Below are 27,869 nucleotides of genomic sequence, written 5' to 3'. Positions count from 1 at the left end.
AGTGAGTACAACCTAATTTGTACTTGATTGCTTGTTTGCTTGATTAACATTTTTTTCTCTTATAGCACTAAAATGAAGAAAACGAAAAGTATAAGAATTCCTATGAAAGGATCTCCTTATTTTTAAGTTAGTATAAGAATTCCTATGAAAGGATCTCCTTATTTTTATGTTAGTATAAGAATTCCTATGAAAGGAAATAAAAAGTTTGTTTTTTTGTTTTATACATTTTTGTTTTGTTTTTAGTTATAAATCTTTGATTAATATTGAAATGTACGTTTTTTATTTGTGTAAAAGTCTGTGGTGCTTAGGGTTCTGTGCATGAATAGTGAATAACTGAGCAAGTCAGCAACTGAGCAAGTGAACAACTGAGCAAGTGAACAACTGAGCAAGTGAACAAGTGAGTAACTGAGCAAGTGAACAACTGAGCAAGTGAACAAGTGAGTAACTGAGCAATCTAAGAGAGCAAGTGAGCAAGTGAGCAATATGAGTGAGTTGACTCACTTACTAAAAAAGAACAAGTGAACATGTTCACCAAAATGAGCAATGTTTACCCAACACTAATCAGCATCAATAGCCGAGTCGATAGAGCCATGTCTGTCTGTCCGTCCGTCCCTATTAGCGCCTAGTGATCAAAGACTAAAGAGCTAGAGCAACGACGTTTTGTATCCAGATTTCTGTGATACGTCACTGTTATAAGTATATTTTAAAACTTCGCCCGCCCACTTCCGCCACCACAAAGGCATCCACAATTTTAAAGATACGAGAAAACCAAAAACGCAGAATCGTTGAGAATGACTATATCTTCTAGACTGCAGAACCTGAATTGTATCATTATTATAGCCATTATTATATGGCAAACACTTTACAAAAAGAACCGAATCATTTGCATTTTAATCTTGGGCACTATGCTGTTATGCTCACCAAACATGACATTAGTGGTGTCAGCTGTAAATTCTATGATGTTCTCCATGCTGAACACAAATTCCTGAAGTCCCTTATCCAAAGCTTGGAATAAGTCCTCTGCTTTCTCGCCATCCAAATCAATCGAAAATAAGTACTTGGTGTCGAATAACTACTGCGCACGCTAGTAAATTAGTACATGTCACATCCGTAGACTCGTCGATGATGATCGAAAACATGGTTTTTCCAGCTGGGCACACGCTCTTTTTAACCTCACTCCTCAGTTTTTCCTTTGCAGCAGGTGCCATCACATTGTAAGCCAAAGATGCCGACTTGGTCCGTTTGCAAGCAAAGCCTTGCGCAATGTCACTGTCAGGAAATGCGTTTTTGATGACATTGCTAAGATGATCCATTGCCCGGAACGGTATGTTGTTCTCTGCTGCAGCAGCAACAAACAGCGATTCAGCTCTCCTCACTCTAGTCGCAACACTTTTGCTTGTATCATCCACGAACGAATCAATCTATAATTTAAAACCGCTTATACAAGTATTAACATAGCGAATACAAAAAAAAAGTTTGAATACACCTTAGATTGGCCACACAAGAACTTATTTTTCTCCTTATGTTTGTGTGTGGCAGCGTGCTGTCTTATTGATGCTATTCGACTCAAAATATCAACATATCAACGTCCACTGCATTTTTACTTCTGCAGAGCCATGTCTTTGTATCGGGTTGAGACTCCCACTCCTGTCTGTACTTTTGTTTAAAATCTTTGCTCATTATTTTGTATAGCTTTTGTTAATAGCGGGAGTTCCCTAACTTAATGGCTTCTCGAAAATGTGTTACCATCTTAAATATACCGATATACCGTAAATATACCGTCGGCTCATTTTGGACCCCAAAAAATATCGAAAAGTAGAAAAACATCGATAGTTGAAACATGGGTTTTTCAACAAAAACTCAATAATATCGATAGTATCGGGAATTTTTTTAAACTTTTTACATTTTACTTCTTTCCATTAAATTAAATTAATAAAAAAATTCATCTGACAGCTTTCGTTAATTATTTAAAACAAAGAAATAATATATAAAAATTAAATATAAAAAAAAAATATATTACTTCAAGTAAAGTACACTTCATAAGTAACTTAAAAATAAAGTTTTTTTGGAGATCCCAAGTTCACGTTTAAATTTGGCTCATTTATTTGGCGATCCATATGTTCCTATTTAGGAACGTCAGCATCTCCACATTTTTAGGTTTTAGTGATGCTCTTCTCTCGCTTGCTATTAAGCTAGCCTTGCTGAACATCCTCTCCGACTCAGTCGAAATGACTGGAATTCATAAAATCTTATTTGATATACATTTTAGTGAGGAATCGGTTGTAGCGCACTAAAATAAATACAAATATAATTTATATAAAATGTATGTTTAAGTACTTACCTGCCAAAATTCCAAAGGAACTAACTAACTAAGTTTCAAACCCAGATACCTGACTAATGTAGGGTATCGCGTAACTTTTACTTCTCAAGCTTTCAAACGAAAGCTCGTTGTGTGGTTTTCGCAATGGTGACAAGCGAAAGAGTTCATCGCTGCAGCTCTGAACGAGGTGGGCAATAAACAGAAGTATGGTATTATTATACATATATTATTAGCATGATTTAAGTGTGATTGGTAGTTTTAAATAAAAATCACACAAGCGTGCGTGCCATCAGAAAATGTAGGCGTAAAATTAGCAAAATTTCAAAATTCCCGCGAAAATTCCACATTTCTATTAGTGGCAACGCTCCTTTTAGTGGCCGTCGACCTGGTGGGACCACCAATTAGTGTTAAAGTTAAAAGTCAAATTTTAGATTTAAATGTCCATTATAGCGAGGAGCGATTCCCAAAAATAACTAAAATTATTATCACAAAGATGATGCCAGACTGGACAATATACCAGGTGGCAACGACCTATAGGGTTTCAAACAGCAACCCTATTACCTATCATGTATTTATTATAATCAGAACCGCGTGCAAATAAAAAGGCATCATAATCTTAAAATAATGAAGATAATTAAAAGTGAAAATATTTTACGTTTAATATAGTTCTGACCGCAAAATCTGTAAATTTTTTATCGACTTAAATTTAAATTATCAGCAATATTTGTACGCAAAAGAATATGTCAGAATCTATGTACCATCTGAGTATATTAGCGCAACTACAGTGATATACATACATATGTATACATACATAAATGTATGTTAACAGAAATGTTCCCGATGTATTTTGACCATTAACATTAGCAATAAATAAGATTGATTTTTCCTGCATGATTCATATTCACATACATACATATATATGTACATGTAGATACATATGAAGAATAATGCTCCCTATAAATTTTAGTAGCATATATGTATATATATATATACATACATATATAAATATTTTTAAGTGTATGTACTGCAATATGTAAGTATAACTGTTTTTAGATTAACACTGGATACATAGCATTTGCATTTGCAAACTGTGATTATATTTAGTAATAGTTTTCCTACCTTCGCAGTAAAGTAGGTATTATATAGTCATCCGATTTTGTAACCATTGGCTATGAAGATCGAGCAGTCCATTTATGTTGATCAGAAATCAACATCCATTTATTTACATATAAATTAGAGTTGTCTTTGAAACCTACATCTTTAATAAGTGCCGTAGCGGAACAAGCAGCAACTCTGTCTAACACACCAAATCTGCCGCACATCATAGCATAATTGGAGGTATCAAACCTTTTCGTATTCTAAATAAAAAAACTTCATCAAAATCCATGTCTGATGTCTCAGGTCGGTAAGATGAATCTGCAGTAGCAGTTGAATCCGATTCCAAATCAATATCCACCAGGTCTGGTATTGTGTAAAAAAAATCGAGTAAGTTATCAGGCGTCAAGCCATATGAACAACGATTACATTGTAAACTGCACTTGCATTTTACGATATACATACATAGATGACGACAATTACGGTGTTTTTTTCTCATGAAGACGTGACGTTTGTTACTTTAGAACATTTATTAATCCTGGTTTTCAGTAAATTAATTCGGTTTTCATTGCCATTATGGAAATGTTCAATTTGTTCAAAAATTTCAATCAACTTGCTGGTGGAATAAAAAATGCGTATGAAAACATTTTATTTTATTTTAATTTGTAGACGAATACTGAGAAAAAACAATTTAGATCGTTTAAATCACTTGGCAAGCCAAAAGCACTAATATTCGGATCTGGCACATGCATCAAATTTAATTCCTTGTGACTTGATAATGTTATATCATTATTAGAAGAACCAATTCAAAACAAATAAAAAATTGCAAGAGACTTAAATTTTACCTATAGACCTTTTTTCCTCTTCTGCCGAATCATCAAACGTTGTGCGTAATATTTCATCGAACTAATTTTCTTTGTAGTTTCTTCACCACTCAATGGATTTATTATTTTGATATTAAAATGATATCCATCTTCTCCTTGCCAAAACATGAGCGAGTATAGCAACGTGTTATATAAACGATGTGTTTCAGATATTTTTTGCAATTGCCCAACATCGCGACGTGCAATCACAATATCACGTCTTTCTATGTTTTCACCAACATCACGATGGCAACTTCATCTAATGTTGAAGCGCCAACGCGGCGCTCTTCAAGGGAAATTTGTTGTTCTTCTGCATTTTCATTGGCTGTATTTCCAAATCAATTCCAAACAATTTTAAGAATTTTTTATATTGTTTCGTATTTGAGTCGACCCGAATAATAATTTCGTGTTTTGAAAAGCCAAGCCAAACCGGTTACTGTGACACACAGCCTACTGTGCTGACGTTTGTCATATCACACGAGAACGCGGACAAAATGGAATATAGAACCAATTTTATGAGGGAAAAAATTCAAAAAAAATTTGCTGATGTTTTAAGTTTTTTTTTTTAAATTTTCAGATTTATTTTCGTATATCTTTAAATACTTAATACATATATTTCTAAACAAAAATTTTTGCGTGAATCAAATAAATAAACCAAAACAACAAATTTCGAATTCCCATTGATCGATATTAATAGTTGGCATGGGTTACAGAGTTGTCTGTTCCTTAAATATTTTGGGAATGAAACACTATTAAATTTTAATTCGTATGAATTTTTCAAGTTCAAACACAAAAATTTGCGATATCCGGAACATAGCTGTATAAGTATTGATTCTAAGTCAGGAATGGAATTAATCTAAATTAGAGTAAACAAAAAATTAATTTTTTTCTTTACAGATCCGTTGACACAATTTGGAGTCGTTCTAGATTTACACTCACATAGGCATGCTTTTGCATGCGGCGTTATGAATATGCCATTGAACGCTGTTCGACGAGAAATGAGTTTAAACTGTATATTCGATTGTCTGTTATCTGTTGAACCTGAAGCAGCCTCTACCGTCGCCCAAAAAACGGACCGCAAAGAACTTATTTTCCCAAAGTGGCATGTGAACACTATTGAGCTTTCAAAATCATTTATAAAAGCTAACCAAATACTTTTTTCTACATGTCAAAACTGTGGAAAATTTGTTTAAAATAGTGCACCAAAGTCTAGACGACACTAGCCTTGATTTCGATATTTGGCACTCTCACCTACTTGGGACAGTCAACACAATACGTTTATCCCTGGGATTTTGATATCGTAATGAATTCAGTTAAAGGTGACACAAAGAAGCAGCAGGAGAAAAATTGGGTACTAAAGAGAAAGCTGCTCAAACGGTGCTACGGACTGTCAGCGGTGTCAAAGTCGGTTTTTTGGTGGATTGGCGTCAGCATCCTGCCCAGTGGGACAAGGATAAACTTAGACATTTTGCAGAAGGATTACGTAAAGCAGTTCTTCTTTGAGAAGCGTGTGGGAAGCGGAGGAGTGTACGAGTATCGGTCCAGCGCCATCTCAAACTTTGGATGATTAAAGAGGATTTGGGGTAGCAGCCTAGCAGCGTATACCCATCCATCTAAGCTCACATGTTCACGTAGATAACATATTCAGTTGGCTATCTGACAAAGATATCGCAAGAAATCGCGATTCAAGTTTTCAGACCTAAGTAATTGGCGATCCAACATCTACGTCTATTCTTTCCTTTTCCAGTGGCCAGTTTAAGTTAGCAGACAAACGAAAATGCCCGCAGTCAGATTCTCAACGATTTCGTCTTGTTGCATCGTAGTGATTGTTTGTGAAACACAAGAGTTTCGTAGCTGACATTACAGCCACGAATATTTCCACAGAATCTACAGGAATGGTCTATTCGGCTCCCTACGTAATAAATAAAAACCCAAACATATGAACATATAATATCGGCGCATTGTTAATGATGTTCTGATTTTCTGAGTTCTTTCCTCGCTTAGAACATGTCTGTTTGTCAAAGTGAAGGCGCAGACATCGCAGCCTCTCGTCCAGAGACGTTGCAGTTGCAATCTTTATCAAACGCTATTGTAAACTCAAGAGAGAAAGACTTGGATACAGAGGAATACTATCCCTTTTCACGAATTGCTACCAAAAACAATCGCTTAAAGCTCAATTGGTGGCATTCACCCACACAACCGCAAGATGTGGAAGCAGCATTCTTGCAGCCTGAGAGAAGGGAACAAAGAGGACATGGACATGCCGATAGAATAAATACCGTTGATAATAACAATACCGTAGTTCATAGCTGCCTTAACACGCCATCAAAGCTATTTTCCGTCCTTCAACGAAGTCAGCCCGATCGAGATCAGAAAGTGCTCACTTGCGATACAAAAAACGAACCTCCCTTTGATCCGGGGGTTGAGGAATTTGATATGAAGGACTCTCATCGACTTGTAGATGGTATGTACACCGATATGCGCATGTTACACATGTCTTTAAGAAGAAAAAGTACTGTTGCCTTTTTTGTTTATAATTTTATATACATATAAGTATTATTTCAATACTGGTCTAAATTGTTAATCCGATCCTGTAACTGTAGTCACTGTGAGTTTGTATCTATTTATAGAATACAAATCTGGGTAAAAAAAAAATCAAAGATTCAATTTTGATTCACTAAAAGAACCAAATTAGCATAATATGTATGCCACCATGCCAAAAACATTGAAAGTCAGTAAACAAAATATTTCCATATAATTCTGTCTAGAATTTATTCATAAAATTGTTTGATAGTTGACCTATTTAATAAATTGGCATATAATTTCGTTAACTTTGATTTAAAAATACACAAGCGTTTACTCAAAATGAGTATAAGGGTATATTCGATTTGTGGGGAAATTAAATGTGTGTAACGCCCGGAAGTAAGCGTTTCCGACCCCATAAAGTATATATATTCTTGATCCGCATCAATAGCCGAGTCGATTGAGTCATGTCTGTCTGTCCATCCCTATGAGCGTCTAGTGCTCAAAGACTATAAGAGCTAGAGCAACGACATTTTGTATCCAGACTTCTGTGATATGTCACTGTTGCAAGTGTATTTGAAAACTTCGCCACGCCCCCTTCCGCCCCCACAAAGGGCGAAAATCTGTGGCATCCACAACTTTGAAGATACGAGAAAATTAAAAACCTACAATTATAGAGAATGACCATATCTACCACATTGCCGAATCTGGAATCTATAACCAAAATGAACAAATAAATTTGCAGTGGCTAAGCAGCGCCTGAGGACACGCTCAGACTCGTTTTCTGTCTCTCCCACACGCACTCTAGATTTGGTTCTTTAAAATTATATATATATATTATTTTTTATTATGATTTTATTTTGTATTTTTTATTATAAAATAATATCACTGATACAAATTATGTTGTTTGCTGTTACTGCTAGAGCAACATATACAGGAAAAATTACAATGATTTAAAAAAATTAAAATGAATATAACAAAAAAAATGTGTCATCAAGAATGCGTGTCGAAGAATTCGGATGCGGATAATATTTGGTTCAATTATCTGCACAGGATTTCTGGGGTAGAACTTTTCTTAGATCATTCTGTTGGGCAGGTCAACTGAGTGTATACGCCGGTATCTGGTTCTCGCAAGACGCCTCGCCAGTACATTAGGGTGGCGTCTAAGCTTACAAATATGGCTCTTCGCTTGATTGTTGATAACATCACCAACGAGTGGTACGTTAAAGCCCTTGGCAATATCCCGGTTACGGATATACCACTCAGCTCCAGAGATCCTACTCAGAAATTCACTCTGGAATGTCATGATCCTCGCAAGGTTAGTCTTGCCGGCAATCCCATACACCTGAATGCCGTACTTCCAGGTAGTATGGCTTTGTAGATCATGAATTTGTTTTTCAAACTAAGCTTGTTGCTTTGTTTAAGTAGTCAGAACATTTACTGGGCCTTATCCAACAACTTGTCCTCACGCTACGGATGCGACTGTCGAAAGTTAAGCTTCTATCCAGTGTAACTCCGAGGTATGTTCCCAAGCAGGAAGACACCAGGGCTAGAGCCCCTTCTTCAGTGCAGATGTTCCATCGGCAGGCCCAGTTTTCAAACAGCTTGAGGCATTGTTGTAGATTGTCTGTGGCATAGACACAGCTAGCCCTCGAGAGTTCTGCTGTGTCGTCAGCAAATGTTGCCACCTTAAGGGTCTGCCCTGTTTGCCTTCGGACCGTAGAGGGATTTGGCATGTCGTGGGTTAATAAGCAGTAATGTGTCGGTACAAGCATGCTGCCTTGCGGTACTCCTACCTTGATGGTCTTCGTCAAAGAAGCTGCACCATCCTGGACTACACGGAAGGTTCTCTCCGTCAGAAAGCTTTTGATAATATAGTATAATCATCACTTCATATTTTTTGTTTTTCAAAAATACAAAATAAGTGTTTTCTCATTTTATTAAAAACGAGGGGGAACGTTGTGAGTTGCTGCGGCGACCGCAACTCTACATTTATACCCGATACATAGTCAGTATGGCCACATTGAGCGACATTGAGCGTGTGCGTGTCGTCGGGCGCTGCGTAGCCACTGCAAATTAATTTGTTCCGCTTGGCTATAAATATGTTTCGATCTAATCCAGATTCAGCAATCTCATAGATACCATCATTCTCTATGATTGTGCGTTTTTAGTTTTCTCCTATCTTCAATATTGATTTTCGTCCAAAGAAGATTTTCGTCCTTTGTATGGGCGAAAGTGGGCGGGGCAAAGTTTTGAAATATTCTCGTAACAGTGACATATCACAGAAGTCCGGATATAAAATGTCGTTGCTCTAGCTCTTATAGTCTTTGAGCACTAGGCGCTGATAGGGACGGACAGCCGGACGGACGGACAGACGGACAGACAGACAGGGCTCAATGGACTCGGCTATTGATGCTGATCAAGAATATATACTTTATGGGGTCGGAAACGATTCCTTCTGGACGTTACACACATCCATTATCACCACAAATCTAATATACCCCAATACTCATTTTGAGTATCGGGTATAAAAATATGTCAGCATGTCTGTCCTTCCTTCCGCCCATGTCTGTCCTTCCGTCCGTCTTCCACTCGTCTTGTTTGACGATCAAGCTAATTTTGTGTGCAGACTTCCATACTGGGTGCAAGTCTCTGGTGACAACAATTTCGAAGATACGAGAAAACCGAAAATAATAGAGAATGAGTATTTCTTCCCGATTTCTACATCTGCATCAAATCGGATTTAGCCAGAAAAAACTATGCAAGGTTCCAAGGCTACATATAACGGCTGGTATTGTATTGAGACGCGTGAGAGAGCTAAATGAAGCGCCATAAAAACAAAGAAAACAGATAAAATGTTCTTTAATTATAATCAAATAGGTCATTAGGTGGAAAGAGGATAAACAAAGAGCAAGAATTAACATTAGAACCAACTATGTTCTCCCATTACTAAAGAGAAGGGTAAGAAAATTAAAAGAGAGATCGTGGGGGATCTCTACACGCATTAAACAACAAATTAATTCGTCGCTTTTGTGAACAAAGACACCAAATGACAGAGAGAGAAAAAGCATGCTGCACTCATGGGCTGCGAAAGCAATTCCGGCGCTTACGTTAATTAAGCACATATGTATGTATGTATGTATAAAATATTATTTGATGAAAATTTCATAAATCACATATACATATACCGTCTGAGTACTGCCGCGGCTCAGAGATTTCTGCATACTTACATATGTTAGTGTATATGTATTTACACACCATATACATACGTACATCGGTATGCTGGTATAGTTGTACAAAAAGTATGTCATACACAAATTCTAATCAATGTACATATGTACGTATGTATACATACGTATACATACATATATAGTACTTGTGTATTTATTGACACTTGCTGTAGCCCGTTGTGGTGTCGGTGAATATGCATGATCAAATAATAATAATTTTTCGGCAGTAATTACCAGTCAGGAATAAGAGAATCGAGGCAAAAGATAATTTCGAATCGTGACGACCTATAATACCTATGATTGTACATTTTGCGATCTTTAAAATAAAAACCTTAAATGCACACACTTTGGACATCGGTGGGGGTTTATTGTTTTATGTTTGGCACACAACTTGCTCATAAATGCGCCGTCTCACTTTCAAAGCTATTGAGGAGTATCAAGAAAATGTTCGTACGGCTGTGAAAACCTACATATTCATATACATATGTATGTACATACATACATGCATATGTATAATTAAAGCTCTATAAACAAATAAACGAATCTAGAAAGCCCGCAAGCCAGGCGGACTCGTACTCTCTTGGCAAATAAACAATAGCAACCGAGACGATCGTGCTTCTTATCATATTGCTTTTATCTACATATTGGCTGTTAGCTTTTCGATTACGCGTGTCGCCTTTAACTCCCGAAGCTAATAGCTAACCGTGGTACCGTAATATCTCACTGTGTTGATCCGTCCCTTCGAGTAGCTTTACCTGTTTGACCAAACACAACGTAAAATTTGCTTCTTTATTATTTGGGTCAATTTGGTGTTAAATTTGCATTTGCATTCCGGTGTTAAGACAACGATCTTTATTGTACATACAAATATACAATTTTAAAATATGAAGTCTGCTGTTTTATGGGACCTTGTCACATTTACGTGCGAATGAACATACGTATACGCTTTAAAAGAATTTTCCGAAAGACCTTTCAGAAGCCTGGACCACGAGGTTTCTTATACGTACTACATATGTATGTGTGTATATACATATGTGCATACGTATATGCATACATAACCTAGTGTAGTTTTATGTATGTACACCTTGATGAATCTGTAGAAGTCGCTTAATTCGAATATCTGGATGTTATGATTCACGAAACTCAATCACAACAGTTCAGGGCTATGGATTATCGCAGACGCTGAAATAGGCTTCGAACTATTCTGTTTTTGTGGTTGTCACGGGCACATTGTTGGCGAAACTGACGATGAACTGCAACGTGTTTAGAGGTATGGAATATAACAAAGAAAATAAGGTGAACGACATAACGTCATAACTAGTGGCAATGGAAACCATTGAAAATTTAGCAAGCATTTAAGACTATGTTTGTTTTTTTTTTCTTAGATCCTAAACCATGCGATGGTATATTAAATCAAGACCAGGAAGACCAGATGAACATATCCGGATATCGACGGTGTTATGTGCGCAGTATTCTTTGCTGGGTCTGCATTGTTCTAACTGGAGGTCTACTGCGACTCGTGTTACACTGGTGGCGCCATTGGTATTTGTTCGCCACCTGCCATCAGTGCCCTCTAGATGAGGCAGATCAGGTATTGATAGTAGAGGACTATCAAGGCAAGCACAAGCTGTATCATGTGAAGAGCGTTCGCGTTTTAAATACAAATCAACTGAAGTAAGTTAAGGGCACATTTATTGGGATTGTCGATGCTGTAATAATGCTTCATTAAATATTATTCAATTTCAGGTCCTTATTGCTAAAGGGATATCCAAAAAGTAGTGAAGTCGATGATAATAATTTGCAAATCTCAGTGCATTTTACATCAGCTCAGTTCAAAAGTATGTGGTATGGTAGACAACTAATACATTTAAAATGCATCATAAGAGATTATACATACTTGCATTAGTTTATGCAAAAATTAATAAACATACTTACATATTTCTTTTAAATATTTATAATTCATATCTGAGGATATTAAATAAAGGTTTGCCAATTCTATTTACCCAGATTGTTCGTCCATTCGGATATTCCGGTGCAAGCAATTGGTATATGCGTGGGACAGCACACTGAATTGCTTTAATAAAGTGAATGGCCTCGACCTTAATGTTCCTTGTTCATACTACCATCAGCAGCGTGGCTTAACGGTGTATGAGCAGCTATCCAGGCGCATAGTTTTTGGCGAAAATGAGATAACTGTGCCATTGCGAGATGTCAAAACGTTATTATTCCTGGAAGTGCTCAACCCCTTCTATATGTTTCAAATATTCTCGGTTGTCCTGTGGTTTACTTACGACTACTACTATTATGCTTGTGTTATTCTCTTAATGTCTATCTTTGGAATAACAATGTCCATTTTGCAAACGAAAAAGGTAAGTGAGCCGGTTACTTACATTTTTACAATTTTCACATTGTCTTTTAAGTAAAACCAAAAGTGTATATGTATAATGTCCGTCTGTTCGCAAAAACACATGGAGATATGAGAACAGAAGATCTAAAGTAATAAAATAGTGCTCACAACTGACCGACCCGGGAATAAATAATCTTGATCAAAAGCTTTTTTTAAATTCACAAAATAACAAATTTTATAAACCGAAAAATACTGTATTTATTTTTGGTGCAAGTGATGCTAATGAAAGTTTCATTGCAAATATTAGAATTTCATTGCGAGAGTCGGGGTAGTTCATAGTACCTTCTCTGATGATGGTCATATTTTGTTAAATAGCATCTCCGAACCCATTAACCTATTAACATACATATACAGTTATATAAACGAGATCTTAATAGAGAGACAGAATATCCGTGTAGATAGAAATTACTAGCAGTGTGAAAGATATATGATCAATAAATCAGAAACCAAATCTGATTACTATATCATAAATACAACACAGAAAAGATCGATCTGTAAGAGTTGCTTTCTTTTCTTATTTAATTCCATAATACTATAAAATTCCTGTCTCCTAGAATCAAGATGTACTTCAAAAAACGGTGCACAACACTGGGAATGCTTTCGTTTTGGATTCTAAGGGTGTTTCCAAAGAGTTTCCAACACAAACTCTTGTACCGGGTGATATAATTGAAATACCTTCATCAGGATGTACAATGCAGTGTGATGCAGTATTATTATCAGGCAACTGTATTCTAGATGAATCGATGCTAACGGGCGAGAGTGTTCCGGTAACAAAAACTCCGTTACCTCCGAAACGTGATATGATTTTTGATAAGAAAGAGCATGCCAGGCATATACTCTTTTGCGGAACAAAGGTTATTCAAACGCGATATATTGGATCTAAGAAAGTATTGGCATTCGTGATTAACACCGGTAACATAACAGCAAAGGGAGAACTAATACGATCCATTCTTTATCCTCCACCTGTGGACTATAAGTTTGAACAAGATTCATATAAATTTATCCAGTTCTTGGCATTAATTGCTTGTGTTGGATTTATTTACACACTAATAACAAAGGTACATTAGTATACAAATTTTTATTATTCTTGTATAATTTAATTATTTTTAACCATGTGTAAATGATTTTCAGATAATACGGGGAACGGATCCGGTAAAAATAGCAGTTGAATCTCTGGACCTAATTACTATTGTTGTACCTCCCGCCCTACCAGCTGCAATGACGGTCGGTCGCTTTTATGCCCAGAAGCGTTTGAAGGTTAACGACATCTTTTGTATCTCTCCACGGTCTATTAACGTGGCAGGAAGCATAAATTGCTGTTGTTTTGATAAGGTTTGCCATTTAATTCCATTTAGGGTAATTCTTACATAGGAAGTTGGTTCTGAAAAAAATTATTTCTTATTCTTACTTCTTTTACTAATTTCAGACTGGTACCTTAACGGAGGATGGGCTGGATATGTGGGGGGTGGTCCCTAAGTCGTCCACTAACCAATTTCAAATACCCTTGAAGAACGTGAATCGTCTGCCATATGATCACTTTCTTTTTGGCATGGCAACATGTCATTCTATTACTGTACTGAATGGTACGATGATGGGTGACCCACTGGATCTTAAAATGTTCCAGTCAACGGGGTGGATACTAGAGGATTCTAAAGATATACCGGATAATGAGAAATATGGCCTTATTTATCCAACAATACTGCGCCAACCAAAAGACTTTTCCTCCGATACTTCGTCACATATTAAAACTGGGTTACAACGGCAGTCATCAGTAGATGATTTGTTAGCTAATGTTGGCCTGTCGCAGACCCAGAAAAGCTTTGATCATGGGATTGTACGAGAATTCCCATTTACCTCAAGTCTTCAGAGAATGTCGGTCATCACTCGTTGTCTCAGTGCACAAGGATTTAATGTATACTGTAAAGGCTCTCCGGAAATGTTACAACAGCTGTGTAGACCGCAGAGCCTACCAGATAACTACTCCCAACAGTTGTCGACATTTGCCAAAAAGGGATACCGAATTATAGCCTTGGCATTCAAGGCCCTCGCCCCCAAGATTAATTATACAAAAGTTCAGCGCATTTCCCGCGAGGAAGTTGAACTTAATTTGGAGTTTCTTGGTTTTGTTATCCTAGAGAATCGACTCAAGCCCGATACTACAACGGTAATCCATGCACTAAACGCTGCCAAAATAAGGACAATAATGGTAACTGGAGATAATATTTTAACTGCGACGAGTGTTGCAAGGGATTGTGGTATAGTATCTCCTGCACAGGCGGTAATTACGGTGCACGCCGATCCAGTTGATTTGGCTGCGATTACAAATACGCATGCTCACAGTAGTCATACTAGTCCAGGTGATACGAAAAGCACGTCCGAACATTATCGACATAGACAATACAAACTTCAGTACACTTTGGACTTGGGAAGCAAGAACTGTGCCCCATCTCAATGGAAATCTAACTGCAATGGAAACACTGTAAAACAAGAGAGTAACTTAAGTGGCAATTGTCCTCCAAGCCTTTACCGGTTGATGTCTACAAATTCGTTAGCTAATGGGTCAAACACTAGTTATGCTGAAAGCATTTTTCCCAACAGTGATAGCTTGGCTAGTGTAAAGACCGTGGACACATGGACTCACAACGAGGCTATAGAAGTTGACGTGGAGCTTGGAACGGAATTCGCACAAGACGATAATTGGCGGCGCCATTATATATTTGCAATGGATGGTAAGACGTGGCAAATTGTGAAGGAACAGTTTCCTGAGGAGCTGGGAATACTTTTAACGCGTGGAGCTATTTACGCCCGTATGTCGCCCGAGCAAAAGCAGGCATTGGTTATGGAACTTCAAAAATTAGACTACTGCGTGGCCATGTGTGGCGATGGTGCCAATGATTGCGGTGCACTGAAGGTGGCACATGCTGGTATTTCGTTAAGTGAGACAGAGTCGTCCATTGCCTCCCCATTCACTTCGCGTAATCCCACGATTGCGGCTGTGCCAAATGTTATAAAGGAGGGTCGCGCCGCATTGGTCACATCGTTTGGCATTTTTAAATATATGGCAGCATATTCGCTGGTACAGTTTATATCAGTGATGATCCTGTACTCGATCGACTCGAATCTAACAGACAAACAATATCTTTATGTTGACCTAGGCTTGATATCAATATTTGCCTTTTTTTTTGGTAAAACTGAAGCTTTTGATGGCCACCTAGTAAAACAGGTCCCGCTTAGTTCGCTGATATCTCCCACGCCATTGGCGTCCCTCTTATTGCATCTGGTCGTAGTGACTGTGTTTCAGGTAGCTGGTGAGTAATACAAACTGTTACTTCAGTCTTCAAATAATATTTAAATATCACCCCGATGATCTAGGTTGGTTTCAGCTGCAGCAACAGCCTTGGTTTCAGCCGTTTCAATCATCAGATGAGGATCACCTAGGTTGCTATGAGAACTACACCATGTTTGCAATTTCCAGTTTTCAGTATATTATACTCGCTTTTGTATTTTCGAAAGGTGCTCCTTATCGGAAACCCTTGTGGTCTAATTGGCCACTGTGCTTAACATTTATTTTAAACTGTTGCATCATAGTCTATTTAGTTGTTTACCCTAGCGAATGGGTAGCCAATTTTTTCCAGCTAATTGTGCCACCAGTTATGAGTTTTCGATATGTAATGCTTATTTACGGAGCTGCAGCTTTTGTTGTCCATTTGTTTGTGGAGTCTTTTCTTGTTGAATACCTAGTATTCAAAAAATATCAAGTGCGGCGCGATCAAAGCTGGACTACGTCTAAGCAACAACACATGCGCCTGGAGTATAATATTACAGCAAATGAGAACTGGCCACCTATAACTGAAGTATACGAGCCCCACGAATCCACTGATTGGGAAGGAGGACAACCTACATATGTTAGCTTGGGCGCTGAGCAAAGTCTTGATACGCAACACAACACCTTCCTAGGATTTTTTGATTCGTCGGATAATAATGCACATAATATAAAACAACCTCCATCTACTCCTTCTGTAGAACAGTAACATTTAAGTCCATTCGCATAAGAAATTGTACAAATCTGAATAGTTAATCATCCCTCTTTGTAAATACTTGTGTTTGAATACAAAAATTAAAATAGGAATACATATATTATATAGGTGACTAATTATAGTTTTGTTCGTAGTTGGAAATTAAGTTACTTTTTTGTCATATCATCATCTTCATACAAGAAGAGTTTGTTCTTATAATCGAAGTTTTGAAAGTGTGCACGGCGATGCTATATATATAGTGTGTAATATATACTACCTCTGATTTCGGCCGGAAATTGCACATTACCAGATAATTCTATTTGTTTTATAATAAGCAATAGATGATTGAATGGATTTAGATACGCTTCGATTGATTGAATAAAATCGTTATGAATTTATTTCATAGTTTATTTGTGTATAATCTGGTCTTCATATATCGTTTTTTCGTAGTTCATTTTGTCATCTGTCTCAGTATTAACAAACATCTCGAAGACTACAAGAGCTACGGGCAAAGAGAATTTCTCATATAAAACTACACACTAGCTTTATTGTATGTACGTTGGTAAGTTTGGTATGATGAGATAATATTTCTTCCTTTGTATGAATTTCTGCAATATTTAACTGGGTGTAGTAATTATTATTTCGAATAAATATTGCATTAGAAAATAGGACACACTTTCCAGATATCCGTTAAATAATGTTAAGTTTATTTAGATTTAAAGACTGTCTCGTATCAACGAAGCTGTCAATCATTACGTGGTACAAGAAATACTTTTCGACAGTTACGAACAATTCGATTAATAATAAATTGAAGACCATGGCTGCCTGTTCAGTTTTTTATGATGCCGTGGGTGAGACTGCCAGTAAGTCCAAGTTGACGGACAGTAAGCTCTTTCATGTGAAAAGCTGTGGAGCTGATGGGAGTTGAATTTTTACAGCTTGGCCCGAATAAACTAGCCAAACTACCTTTGCAAATGCGATCGTACCACGCTCAAGCTCTTCGTGGGTTTGATTTGAACCGCCAGCGCAGTGGTTATGGTGGGTTATTCAGTTACCTGGCTTTCGTTTGCATGAATGGTCGTGCGTGTTCCTTGAAAGAGTAAGCGGTTTACATATGTACCTATACATATGTTACAAATATAAATGTACAAATTTGTATGTACACGGTACTAAAGCGCAATAATTTTTTGCAGTGTGCCGTAAAAAACAATTCTAACGATCGATTAATATCTTTAAACCTTTTTTTAAAATAAAAAAAAAACTTGAAAATAATAATATATACATATATGTATGTATATGCATGTGTATGTGCTTATATAATATATAAATGCTATAAGTATAAAGCGACGAAATAAAGATTAAACTATCAACTTTGTGCCGTTGCAAACATGCATATCTGTATGTATTAGACTCATCAGTGTATATTTCCTTGTCTGCTCTGTTTTAAGGGAGTTAAAAATGCTACAACCACGTATAACACGGATGGTCAAATACTTCGAGGATAACTTCAACACATTGAAACCTGACTGCAGCACCAATATGTACGCGAAGCAACCTGATTCCATTTCTCAGAAATTTCACATATTATCAAAAGATAAAATACTGAGCCTAACTTTGTTAGCCACGTTTTTCTTGTCTATAGTACAATTTGGAGCTGCCCAAACTGTTGGTGAGTCAGACAAAAATCAAATTTCTACAGCCAAAGTTTTTTGTGTGTGATAATCAGCAATCTAACTACCACGAGTAAAGTCTCAGATATTTATGTACATATGTAGATGATAGATTGACCTGGCTTTTTTTTCTGATCTTAAAAAAAACTAGTTATGCGATAGCAATAGCATCCTCTTAAAGGTAAATACGGATGTGATGTTGTTATGGTGCTCAAAATGCAGACAGGTCTTCGCCTGCTGAATGTACACACACACATACTGCATATGTGACTCTCAGTAAAAGCTTTCGAAAATACCTGTTGGCCTTATGCCCGCGAAATAGTGGTAGATACCACAGATGTGCATGGCGATCGCCATCGCTCCGAGTGGCTTTGCTGAAAGTTGATTTGAAATTAAGATAGGAGACTGGTGGAAAAGGGAGATGGGTCTGCTTGACATCATTGCAGCGTACATACATTCATTTACAGTTTTTCTGCCACTTTCTTTTCTTTTGCCGTCTGAAGCAGTGTAAAATACATATGAACAAGTAAATATGTATGCATGGAAATACATGAAAACCTAAATACATCTCTCCATACTTTCATTTATATGTGTATCTCATTCGATACACCCAAGCCTTAACTCACTGAAAGCCAGATAGAAAACTGCTCCATTCCATATACAGACAATAGACTTGATGTCTTCTTTCTGCCTATCTTTTGTATTTTTTTTTATTATGCATTTATTTTTTAAAGCCAGACTTTATAAAATATACAAAAGAAACCAAAACTAGTTTAGTTTTATTTGAACCTGTTCGCGCTGCGGCAATTTGATAGAGCTTTTGGGAATAATCATATTGTTGTTAAAAGCTACATATGTACATAAATACATTCGCATCTCATGTATCACACAATAAGGTCCCGTTTAAATTGTTTAGATTACATCAATAGGATATGTTACGAAATGAAATAATTATCTGTTTTAATTTAGTCTGAAAACCTATAATTTCAGATGAACCTTACGTAGTGAATCCAACACCAACATTGCCGGTAGTGGGCGCTGATGGTAAGATTTGTTAGTACGTAGAAGGATGAACGTAGGACTGTGCTCTAAGTTACTGGGATACATACATATGTACCTAAGTACATCAACTCTACAAAATATCCCTATTCTTAATTATGATTTTACTGTTTGTAAACCAATTTGGAATAAGACAAAATTCACAATTTAAATAAGCGTAGACTTATCTACATACTTATCTAGTGACAAAATATGTACTTACATTTCTTATTCCTTTTCTTTATATCTTTCTATGTATATGATTTCACCATCTTTTTGGGCTGTACATTCTGGAAATATGAACTAATTACCTAACCTTTCAATTCTTATCTGCACCAAATGATTGCATCTGTAAATGTAAATTTAAATGTATATTTATGTTCCGTATAATGTAAATATTTGGTAATCTCGCTCCTTTCTCTTACTCTTGCTGAAAATGATTTTGACTCATTTCTTTCACGCAATCTCTCTACCTATATATGTATATTTATGTATTTTTACATTAAGATGTTACTACTGTGCTCTTTGTGAATAATGGGGCTGGGAGAGTGGGGGATAGTCATGGACGGTTCTTAACAGTGCGTCCAGAGGTTGGACTGTTGACTTCAACAGCGCGAACATTTATTCAGGATGGAATTACAACCGAATTCGCCACCCAGGTTGTGGGTACTACATTAAATAACGGTCGCATCTATGCCCAGTACCTAAAAAAAAGTTCAAGGGTTGTCTATGAGAACGACCGTGTCGTTCCTTCTGTTGTTACAAGTTGGGTGGGTGGTGGTGGTGATTATTTAAAAACCCGTTCGTTTCTACAGAATCACAACGATCTATTTAATGCTGATGCCCCAGACTGGCAGGACATTGACGATAATATAGGAGTTCATCGAGGTGAATTTGTAGGAAACACAGACTTTGTGAACTTACAAAATGCAAGAGGCACAGTTTTGCAAACAATGGAAGCGGAGTCATATCTGGACAATATATCTTCCTCTTCTCTGCAATTAATACAAATATCTAGCAATACAGCAATATTACAATCTGACTTAAAAGCTGAGGGCAGAGCGAAGAACTTTTCTGCCGAGAATGTTTTGTCTGGTGGATATTTGCCAACCATCACAGTTAAAAATTATTTTCAACATAGTGTTTTCCAGCCAATCGCAGGAGTCAAAATAACTGATAGAGATTCATCTGAGTCTTCTGCAGCCAATATGGATGATGGGCGGTTTCCGAAAGCTTACTATCAACAGCAACAACAAAGTGGAGCAAAGATAGAAAATTCTCTTTCGAAAGCAACAGCTCTGCCAGCGACCAAACGAATGTTGGCAACAGTAACCTACTACGGCTTTGCGGATTTCACAACGATAGTTGGTGATAGCGTGATTGTTTTTTCACCGAGCACTATTCAAAGCAGTCAAAACTATGGCCACGTTACGTCTATTAAAGGAAAGCCTACTTTAAGAACCGAGTCTTCAAATGTTTCCGATGCAATGATTTCCGAACAAATGCCGATTTTATCCACTGCTATAAATCAATGGAACTTTGGATTAGACACGACAAGAATCCGATCAGATTCATCAAATATAGTTGATGAGACTAACAATTCAAATCAGTTTTCGACTCCAGAAATAAAGATAGCACCAAATCTGAATTATGATACCAATTTTACTTCCGTACAGGCTTTGTCAAGTCAATCTACAACAACAGAAATAATTCATATGAATACTGGCGATCTATTAGAATCTATAGCTGACCATAAAAACACAGTACAGAGCACGGCCATAGTAAAGAGCGATGATACCCTTTTAGATGAATCAAGCCCTCAAGTACATGGAGGAGCAACAACCGTTTTTATTGATGACGATCCTTTTGCCAACTTTGTAGTTCCTACGGGCGTGTCACATCCAGCTCAGTCATCAACAGATCAAATTGATCACGAAACAATTACTGAAAACTCTGAAGACGCAGACGAAACAACTGTATCAATTGAAGAAGACCAAGAAAATACTCCAAAAACCGAGGCAGCGACTGAAAACTTGACCGAAGATTTGTACGATAATCCCCTTACTGAGCCGTTACCACCCTTGCCAACAAATGATAATAACAACACCATCTCAGAAACATGTGATCACACAACATCTCAAGTGTTCCTAACACAATTGACAAAGTCATTGGGATATCTAAATACTGGGAAAGAAGATCCGTCAAGTGCATCAAGCGATGAAAACCCACTCTCCGCATACGATATTGTCCAGACTACCAAATACTATTGCATACAGGCCACACAGGTACAGCAGCTGGAAAAGCCCGAAATAGAATTTTTGAGCGTAGTTAGTGAAGATGCAGCCACAGAATTAATATCTACAGAGTTATCAAACAAGATAGAGGAATCCACAGTCCATGAAACGGTGGACTTCGATGTAACGACTGATAATGAATATGACAGTGAAGATGATGATTACGATACTGATAATGGTTCTAATGAGGTTGATTTAATTTATAAGACTCTGTACACAACCTATACATACCTGACGACTTTCTTTCAAGGCACTTCTACTACTGTATCAAGCCATACGGAGATTGTCACCAATCTTATTTCCTCTACAGCTGGTACAGAAGTAGATACCATAACAAAACCAACAGATACTATCGCTACGTTTGGAGGGTTTGGATTGGATACTGCAAGTATGTCTCAACAAACGGAAAGTAAAGCTTCAGCTTTGGCTTCCAAGTATACAATTCCGCAAGAGATTGTAAGCTTATTACAGACAGAAAGGGAAGAAAAAAGCGTAGTTGATGAAAGTAAGAATAAACAACAAACTGAATATCTTAATGACTCTAAGTATACAAACACATTATTCACTACCTACACTTATTATACATCGATATTCGCCGATAATGACACTGATATAATGTCTCGAACTGAGGTCGTGACAAATTATATAACCAAAAATTCGTTAAATAATTACCTTACAGATACTCCAACTTACTTAGATACAAAAAACGCTGCCCAAAACTTGCAAGCGTCAAGTCAGGTTAAATTTAAACCAGCAGAAGATCGAGTCGAAAAGGAAGAACATGTGACCTTAGTCATGGATGTGCGGTCAATTAGCGTTAATGGAAACCAGCAAGTCATTTTAAACCAAAAAGATCCGGTGGACGACCAAGTGAGTTCGGAAAGTAACACCGATGAGATAATACCATCAGCTACTCTGCTTCTTCAAACAAGCTTTACGACGTTTACCTTCTACACAACTATGTATGTCGGTGATGTAATAAACGTTATCAGTCGCCTTGAAACAGTTACTAACGTTGCAACTGAAACGCTAAAACCTACAAAAATGTTTGGCGCAGAGGAAGCAACCTTCCCTGTTACCTATTTTACGACATTTACCTACTGGACTAAGCTAGCTAAAGATGGTGAGATTACTACACTAAGCAGAGAAGAAACATTATCAAATGTAATTGAACCGACAAATCTTGCGTCGATTCCTGAGGACGAAACATTACGGACGGCAGCTAATTCTTATAGCTCCCTAGATCCGAGCGACGATGGTAACCAGCATCTTCGCATAACGGATACAGATACGGAAAGTATTGTCACTTCCGGGATGACTAATACGAGCTTACGATCTGACTTAACCACTTATTACACCACATATACGTACTATACCACATCATATGAAGTTAATGAGACAATTACAAAATCACGTTTTGAAACAGTGACTAACGTGGTGACACCGACGGATGTTACAACATCGACGGCAGAAACAATATTGAAAACACCAGCGATAGCCCAGCCAAGCGAACTCTTGACAACAAGTCTAAATAATATAATAAACAGTACATCTGCATTGGTTTTGTTTGACTATAAACATATTGTTGATGCGGACGAAGTAAGTACATTGTATTTTACAACTGAAGTGGCATCAGCGATTGACAGCGAGGGAATTGAAATAGAAATAACAAGTAGTACATCAAGCTTGCACGTTGATGAAATGAAAAAGTCTAGTTTAGCTATAATGATATTAAACGATGATAGCTTATCTAGCTCTAAGCCGTTCAAGACTGGTCTGGTACGGCTTATTGAAGGTACACGAATCGGAAACGGTACAACTACTTTATACCAGTCTAAGGTCATTGGAACTGTAATAGACAATCGATACGCGCAGATTATTGAAAGTACGTCTAGCTTTCTCTTTGAGAAAAAAACTGAAGATGCAGCGCTGTTGCCAACGTCTGTCATAGTATCGGCTATGCCATCACAAACAGGAAATTTGCATGTCAACGCGGATTCTAATATCGAGCAAGAAGACGAACCAACTACAACAGGAGATATCGATGATGAAAATCGCTCGAAAGCTTTGGACCCATCTCAAACATCAAAGCGCACATTTGCCCCCGTGATAAGACCATTTGCTTCACGAAATAGGCCTAATTTCGCTCCAAAACAAAAAACATTAAGTCCAAGTAGTGCTACTATTATAACAAGGTCAGATATAACACCAACCATTACGGCAACTCCTGCCCTAAAAACATCCGGCAGATATAGCTCATCAAGACGAGGCGTTATTTCAAACGCACCAATAAATCAAAATGAATTGGGATTCCCACAGTCGTCCCGACGCACTTTTGGCCGGCCGATAAAGTCATCGAGTAGCTCTGTACTAAACGAACTGGGCGTCAGCCCCCAGTCAAATGCTGCATTCGTACCCCCCAGAAATCGATTTGCATCTTCTCCACGTCCGACACAAACTGTAACTAGCAGAAAACAAAATATAAATGCTTCGTATCGTCCATCTAACAGCCCAGGTTTTCGTGCTTCCGGAATATTGGTTGGAAATTCAAAATTTCGCGTTAAGCCAACTGTCTCTGGATCATCAGCGAATGAGCGGACGACAACAAAAACAGTATCAAAAGAATTTAGTTCAGATAGCAGTGTTGAAGATGACAACTCCACTGACGAATTGGTACAGATTAGTGACGAAGAAGAAAGCACAAGACGCAATCAGAACCCATTGTTGCGACTCCGACGACCGATTAATAGGCCAAGCGGGTTTGCACCTGTGCCACGTTCGAGTGTCAACAGCTCTGCTGTCATTTCACTTAGAAGAAACCCATTGTCAGCCCGAGCAAAGACAACATCTACTACCACTACCACCACAACGACTGCTAAGCCCCGAACTCGCAGTTTTCAGAGGCCAACAATTTCTAGCCTTCAGGCACGTTCCAGGCCACAAAATAGTCTCTTTCCGCCCCGTGGGCTTTTCCAGACGCAGCAAAGAGATGAAAATCAGAAAGAAATAAAGAAAAACGAAAATGAATCCGAAAATATTTCCGAATATGATGATGACGATGATGCCGATGATGATGGGGAAGATGACGTATTAGACGAAGTAAATCGTAGCAGACGGTCGAATTCTAAATCGCAAAAAGGTAAAAGTCTTTCCCGGGTGCGACGGCAAGCAGATGCTTTTAATAGGAGCCGATTTAGATTTCGGCGACCAAACTTATCAACGATGTCTCCACTGGAAGACCCAAGCATTTCAAATACTGACGATTTAAATGAAACCACAGCGAGTTCTCGCGTTAAAACCAATTCTCGATTCGGGTCTAGGTTTCCTTCACCACGTGGCCAACAGGCACATAGTCAGAAATCACAGCCAAGTTCCAGCGCTGTGGCAAATCATCGAACTATTCGTCCAACAAGGCCAACTACGCCGCGAACCCAGTTTACCCTAAGAGAGAAAGATGCAACTTTAAATGGCGCTAAACGTTCAGGCACACCATCAAATTTTCGACGTCAACCATCAACCGGAAGTCCTTCTATAAGACGCACTATAGGTACTGGAACTGGCACCAGTCGTAGACTAAAGAGCTACAGTGGTCCTAATGTAAACAATAATGCTGACAACGGGCGGTTAGTAGGTACGTCTCGATCCAGAAATGGAAACTCAAATGGTTTAAATAGAGGAAGAGGGTCTGTGCGTGGTCGAAATAGAAATGAATATGTTCCAGATTTGCAGATAATAGAAATGGGTAGTCAAACTATCACGGTTACTCATCTTATACCAGCCGAGGTCACGGTGCCTGTTATAAATGGCCAAATAACAGAATATAAGAATATAGTGACTGCGAAGACCAGCACCGAGGTGCTCGGACCAAATCAATACACGGAGATTTTGGGAACGAACGGCCAAACTTCGAAATATCTTACGCGAGAAGAATCCAGTATTAACAATGCAGGAGTTACAGAGCTAACGAGATATCTGTTGCATGACTCTCTAACAACAACAGTAACTTTTACACCTACCACTATCCGCGGGCGAAAGACATCCTTCTCCCACATACTTCCGTCTACCGTGTACTCTGTAGAGCATCTTGTATCGACAGTACAACCTCAAATATCTGCTAACGCTCCACTCGCGAATATATTGCTTTCTCAGTTGCTTTTGGGCAATCTTAATTTGCCGGCCAATCCTTTAATTGGTGCGCTTGGACAGCAACAAAGTGCGATATCAGCTATAGTGTCCACATCAGTTGAGCCAGTCACCGAGTACCGCACTCACACCTCCACATATGTAACTACCATCTTCGATGGAAAGTCTACTATACTCCCACTGACATTTCAGGGGAAAAAGATTTTGACTACTGTCTACGATACTACCGCACAAACTATAACAGCTACGGAATACAGTGTAGATACTATAGTGAACACACCTATAATTCCTCAAAATGTAAAGTCACATGGACCTGCAGCGCAGGTAAACAGTTTATTGTTGCAGCAGTTGCTTCTTCAGCAACAGCAAGAGCCATTTTCGGTGCCTCAGGGCTTATCCCATACTCAATCCCCACAATTACTTTTGAGTGAGAACCTGCAGGATTTGGACGACGCTGCCCGGACAGCAACACAAGTTGATGATATTGACGATGAGATTGTGACAATTAACAGTGAAATGCAGACTACGAAAATCAATCGCAAGAAGTCCCGAAAGACGAGCAAGGGACACAAACGAAGTAAGCAACAGAAATTGGATAATCCGCTGGAGGACACTAGCGTCGTGACACTCTACGTATCGGGCCGTAGGCCCGGGGAATTTAGCACTGTGTTGTCAACCGTGCAGAATGGCTACGATCATTCGGCTGCCTTGCAAAAGAGACAAGCTCATTCACAAATACGACAAACGGTAACTTTGGGAGAGAAGGAAGTTAATGATATGTACGACACCGAAGAGAGTCGAAATGTCATATTATTTATATCACCAAAACAAGATCACCCTCAGCTCGATAAAAACACTCTTGACACATTTTTTGATATATATCATGGGGTTGGCTCAACAGAGGTTTTCGGTGACAATGTAAAGGGTCGAACTGCATCATTAGAGAGCATTGTAGGTGACGTAGACCTTTGGTACTCTAAGTCTTCCAGTCAATCGATGATTCTGGACTCGAAAACAGATTCTGTGGCGATTGATAAAAGTAATTTTAATTTTTTAGCGTAAAGGACCTCACTGAGCTACAGTCCCCGCTACAGTTGCAGGTCAGAAACCTATATTCTGTAATAGTTCATCCCCAGAAACTTCCTTCCATTTCCATTTCCTTAGATGGCATAAAAATGAACAATCATAGAACAAGACGTGAAACTCATACCAGCTTATCCATCATTAATTCTGATACATTTAAAAATGTGACTAATCGCTACTTACGAAAGGTACTTGTTCGCCGTAAACCGTTGGAAGAATTGCAATCACTAGTCAATAAAACAACAAATGCAAAAGGCAGTCCTCTTGCACAGTCGTATACATCCCCGACTATTTTTCCAAAGAATTTTCGGGTTGTAATATTGAAGCGTAGAATACCAGATAAACAAACATTTGCCTTTGAAAAAACAGGCAATCCCCAAATTGTTCTAGGGGATATTTCACTGACTTCCGTTAGGAAGGGAAAATCGCAGAAAGAAAATATTTTTACCAAACATATAGGGTATAAATCACTGGGAAATCAAGACAAAAATTATGACCAGGTCCAGCCAATTCTATTAGCTCATCCAGAAAGAAAGAACCCCAAGGACGTGTATGATCTATCGACTATTACCACAACAAGAACGGAAGTAATTACACGCACTTTTACATACGTCGTTGATCGCGTACAAAACAACCAACACGAAGTACAGACGCACTCTACATTTACACAAGTTACTACCAAAACCTTCGATATCACACTGACAATCTCATCCAGCCGACCTACTAATTTTTCAGTTATGCCCACAATATAACATTTATTGGCTACACACTCGTATATAAGCAAATGTACATACTTTATTAAATTTGTCTTTTGTTATTTTTGTAATTTTTTGTGTCTAGACTTACGATTAAAATGAAATAAAAAATACGAAGTTCAATCCTAAGGAAAAAAAGATTTGTTAAAATTTCAAGAGCCACTTTAATTTACACAACAGGGCTTCTTCCTGAGGATTTACTTTGGATTTGGTGTCTCCTGTTCTGGAGTTAATGACAGGGAAACTAAATAAAAAATTACCCCTTTTGAAGATTGTTAATTTAAATTAAAATTTTTGAATTTGATAAACCATAACGATATGAGGTAGCTTTTGCTAATTATCACAAAATTATGTTGTATAGAAATGTAAATGAAATAAATATAAATAAAATAAGTATAAATATTTACATTATATGAATAAATTTCATACTTT

The 27,869-nt window shown here is 37.8% G+C and overlaps 2 protein-coding genes and 2 long non-coding RNA genes across 12 annotated transcripts in view; 2 read left to right on the top strand and 2 right to left on the bottom strand.

The window, feature by feature from the left end:
* Positions 1-1,988: 1,988 nt before the first annotated feature.
* LOC26532504 (uncharacterized) lies at positions 1,989-4,762 on the bottom strand. 2 transcript variants are annotated; one of them, XR_004469655.1, is made up of 5 exons: positions 4,261-4,757; positions 3,881-4,031; positions 3,440-3,781; positions 2,342-2,498; positions 1,989-2,290 (listed from the first exon to the last, which is right to left on the bottom strand). It is a non-coding gene; the product is annotated as an uncharacterized lncRNA (long non-coding RNA). The 2 variants fall into 2 exon arrangements; XR_004469654.1 differs by having other exon boundaries at positions 3,440-4,031; positions 4,261-4,762.
* On the top strand, positions 2,859-16,852 carry anne (anne boleyn). 5 transcript variants are annotated; one of them, XM_033381371.1, is made up of 9 exons: positions 2,860-3,137; positions 5,176-6,742; positions 11,417-11,705; positions 11,778-11,869; positions 12,039-12,400; positions 12,993-13,496; positions 13,570-13,770; positions 13,865-15,746; positions 15,811-16,852. In XM_033381371.1, the coding sequence occupies exons 2-9, from the start codon at positions 6,286-6,288 to the stop codon at positions 16,467-16,469; spliced, it is 4,446 nt and encodes a 1,481-aa protein (XP_033237262.1). In that variant the 5' UTR covers positions 2,860-3,137; positions 5,176-6,285; the 3' UTR covers positions 16,470-16,852. The 5 variants fall into 5 exon arrangements, with proteins under 5 accessions (XP_033237265.1, XP_033237262.1, XP_033237263.1 ...); XM_033381372.1 differs by lacking the exon at positions 2,860-3,137 and adding an exon at positions 5,098-5,116; XM_033381374.1 differs by lacking the exons at positions 13,865-15,746; positions 15,811-16,852 and having other exon boundaries at positions 2,859-3,137; positions 13,570-13,590; positions 13,652-13,770.
* LOC117184354 (uncharacterized) lies at positions 16,849-19,115 on the bottom strand. Its single transcript, XR_004469656.1, has 3 exons — positions 18,580-19,115; positions 18,421-18,498; positions 16,849-17,574 (listed from the first exon to the last, which is right to left on the bottom strand). It is a non-coding gene; the product is annotated as an uncharacterized lncRNA (long non-coding RNA).
* Positions 17,346-27,869, top strand: part of LOC26534304 (mucin-5AC) — a 19,683-nt gene continuing 9,159 nt past the window's right edge. For 3 of the 4 annotated variants that reach the window (XM_033381370.1, XM_033381369.1, XM_033381368.1), the window contains exons 1-3: positions 17,346-17,553; positions 17,903-18,123; positions 19,115-19,168. In XM_033381370.1, the coding sequence (XP_033237261.1) occupies positions 17,372-17,553; positions 17,903-18,123; positions 19,115-19,168 (457 nt within the window). In that variant the 5' untranslated portion in view covers positions 17,346-17,371. Of the gene's footprint in view, positions 17,554-17,902; positions 18,124-19,114; positions 19,169-19,669; positions 27,342-27,869 lie in introns of those variants that run through there. The other variant, XM_015188744.2, reaches the window with a different exon arrangement.

This window comes from Drosophila pseudoobscura, chromosome 5 (assembly GCF_009870125.1).
Source record: "Drosophila pseudoobscura strain MV-25-SWS-2005 chromosome 5, UCI_Dpse_MV25, whole genome shotgun sequence".
In the NCBI taxonomy this organism is placed as follows: domain Eukaryota; kingdom Metazoa; phylum Arthropoda; class Insecta; order Diptera; family Drosophilidae; genus Drosophila; species Drosophila pseudoobscura.
The sequence above is the reverse complement of the archived record's forward strand: the minus strand, read 5'-3'. Positions and strand labels throughout refer to the sequence as shown.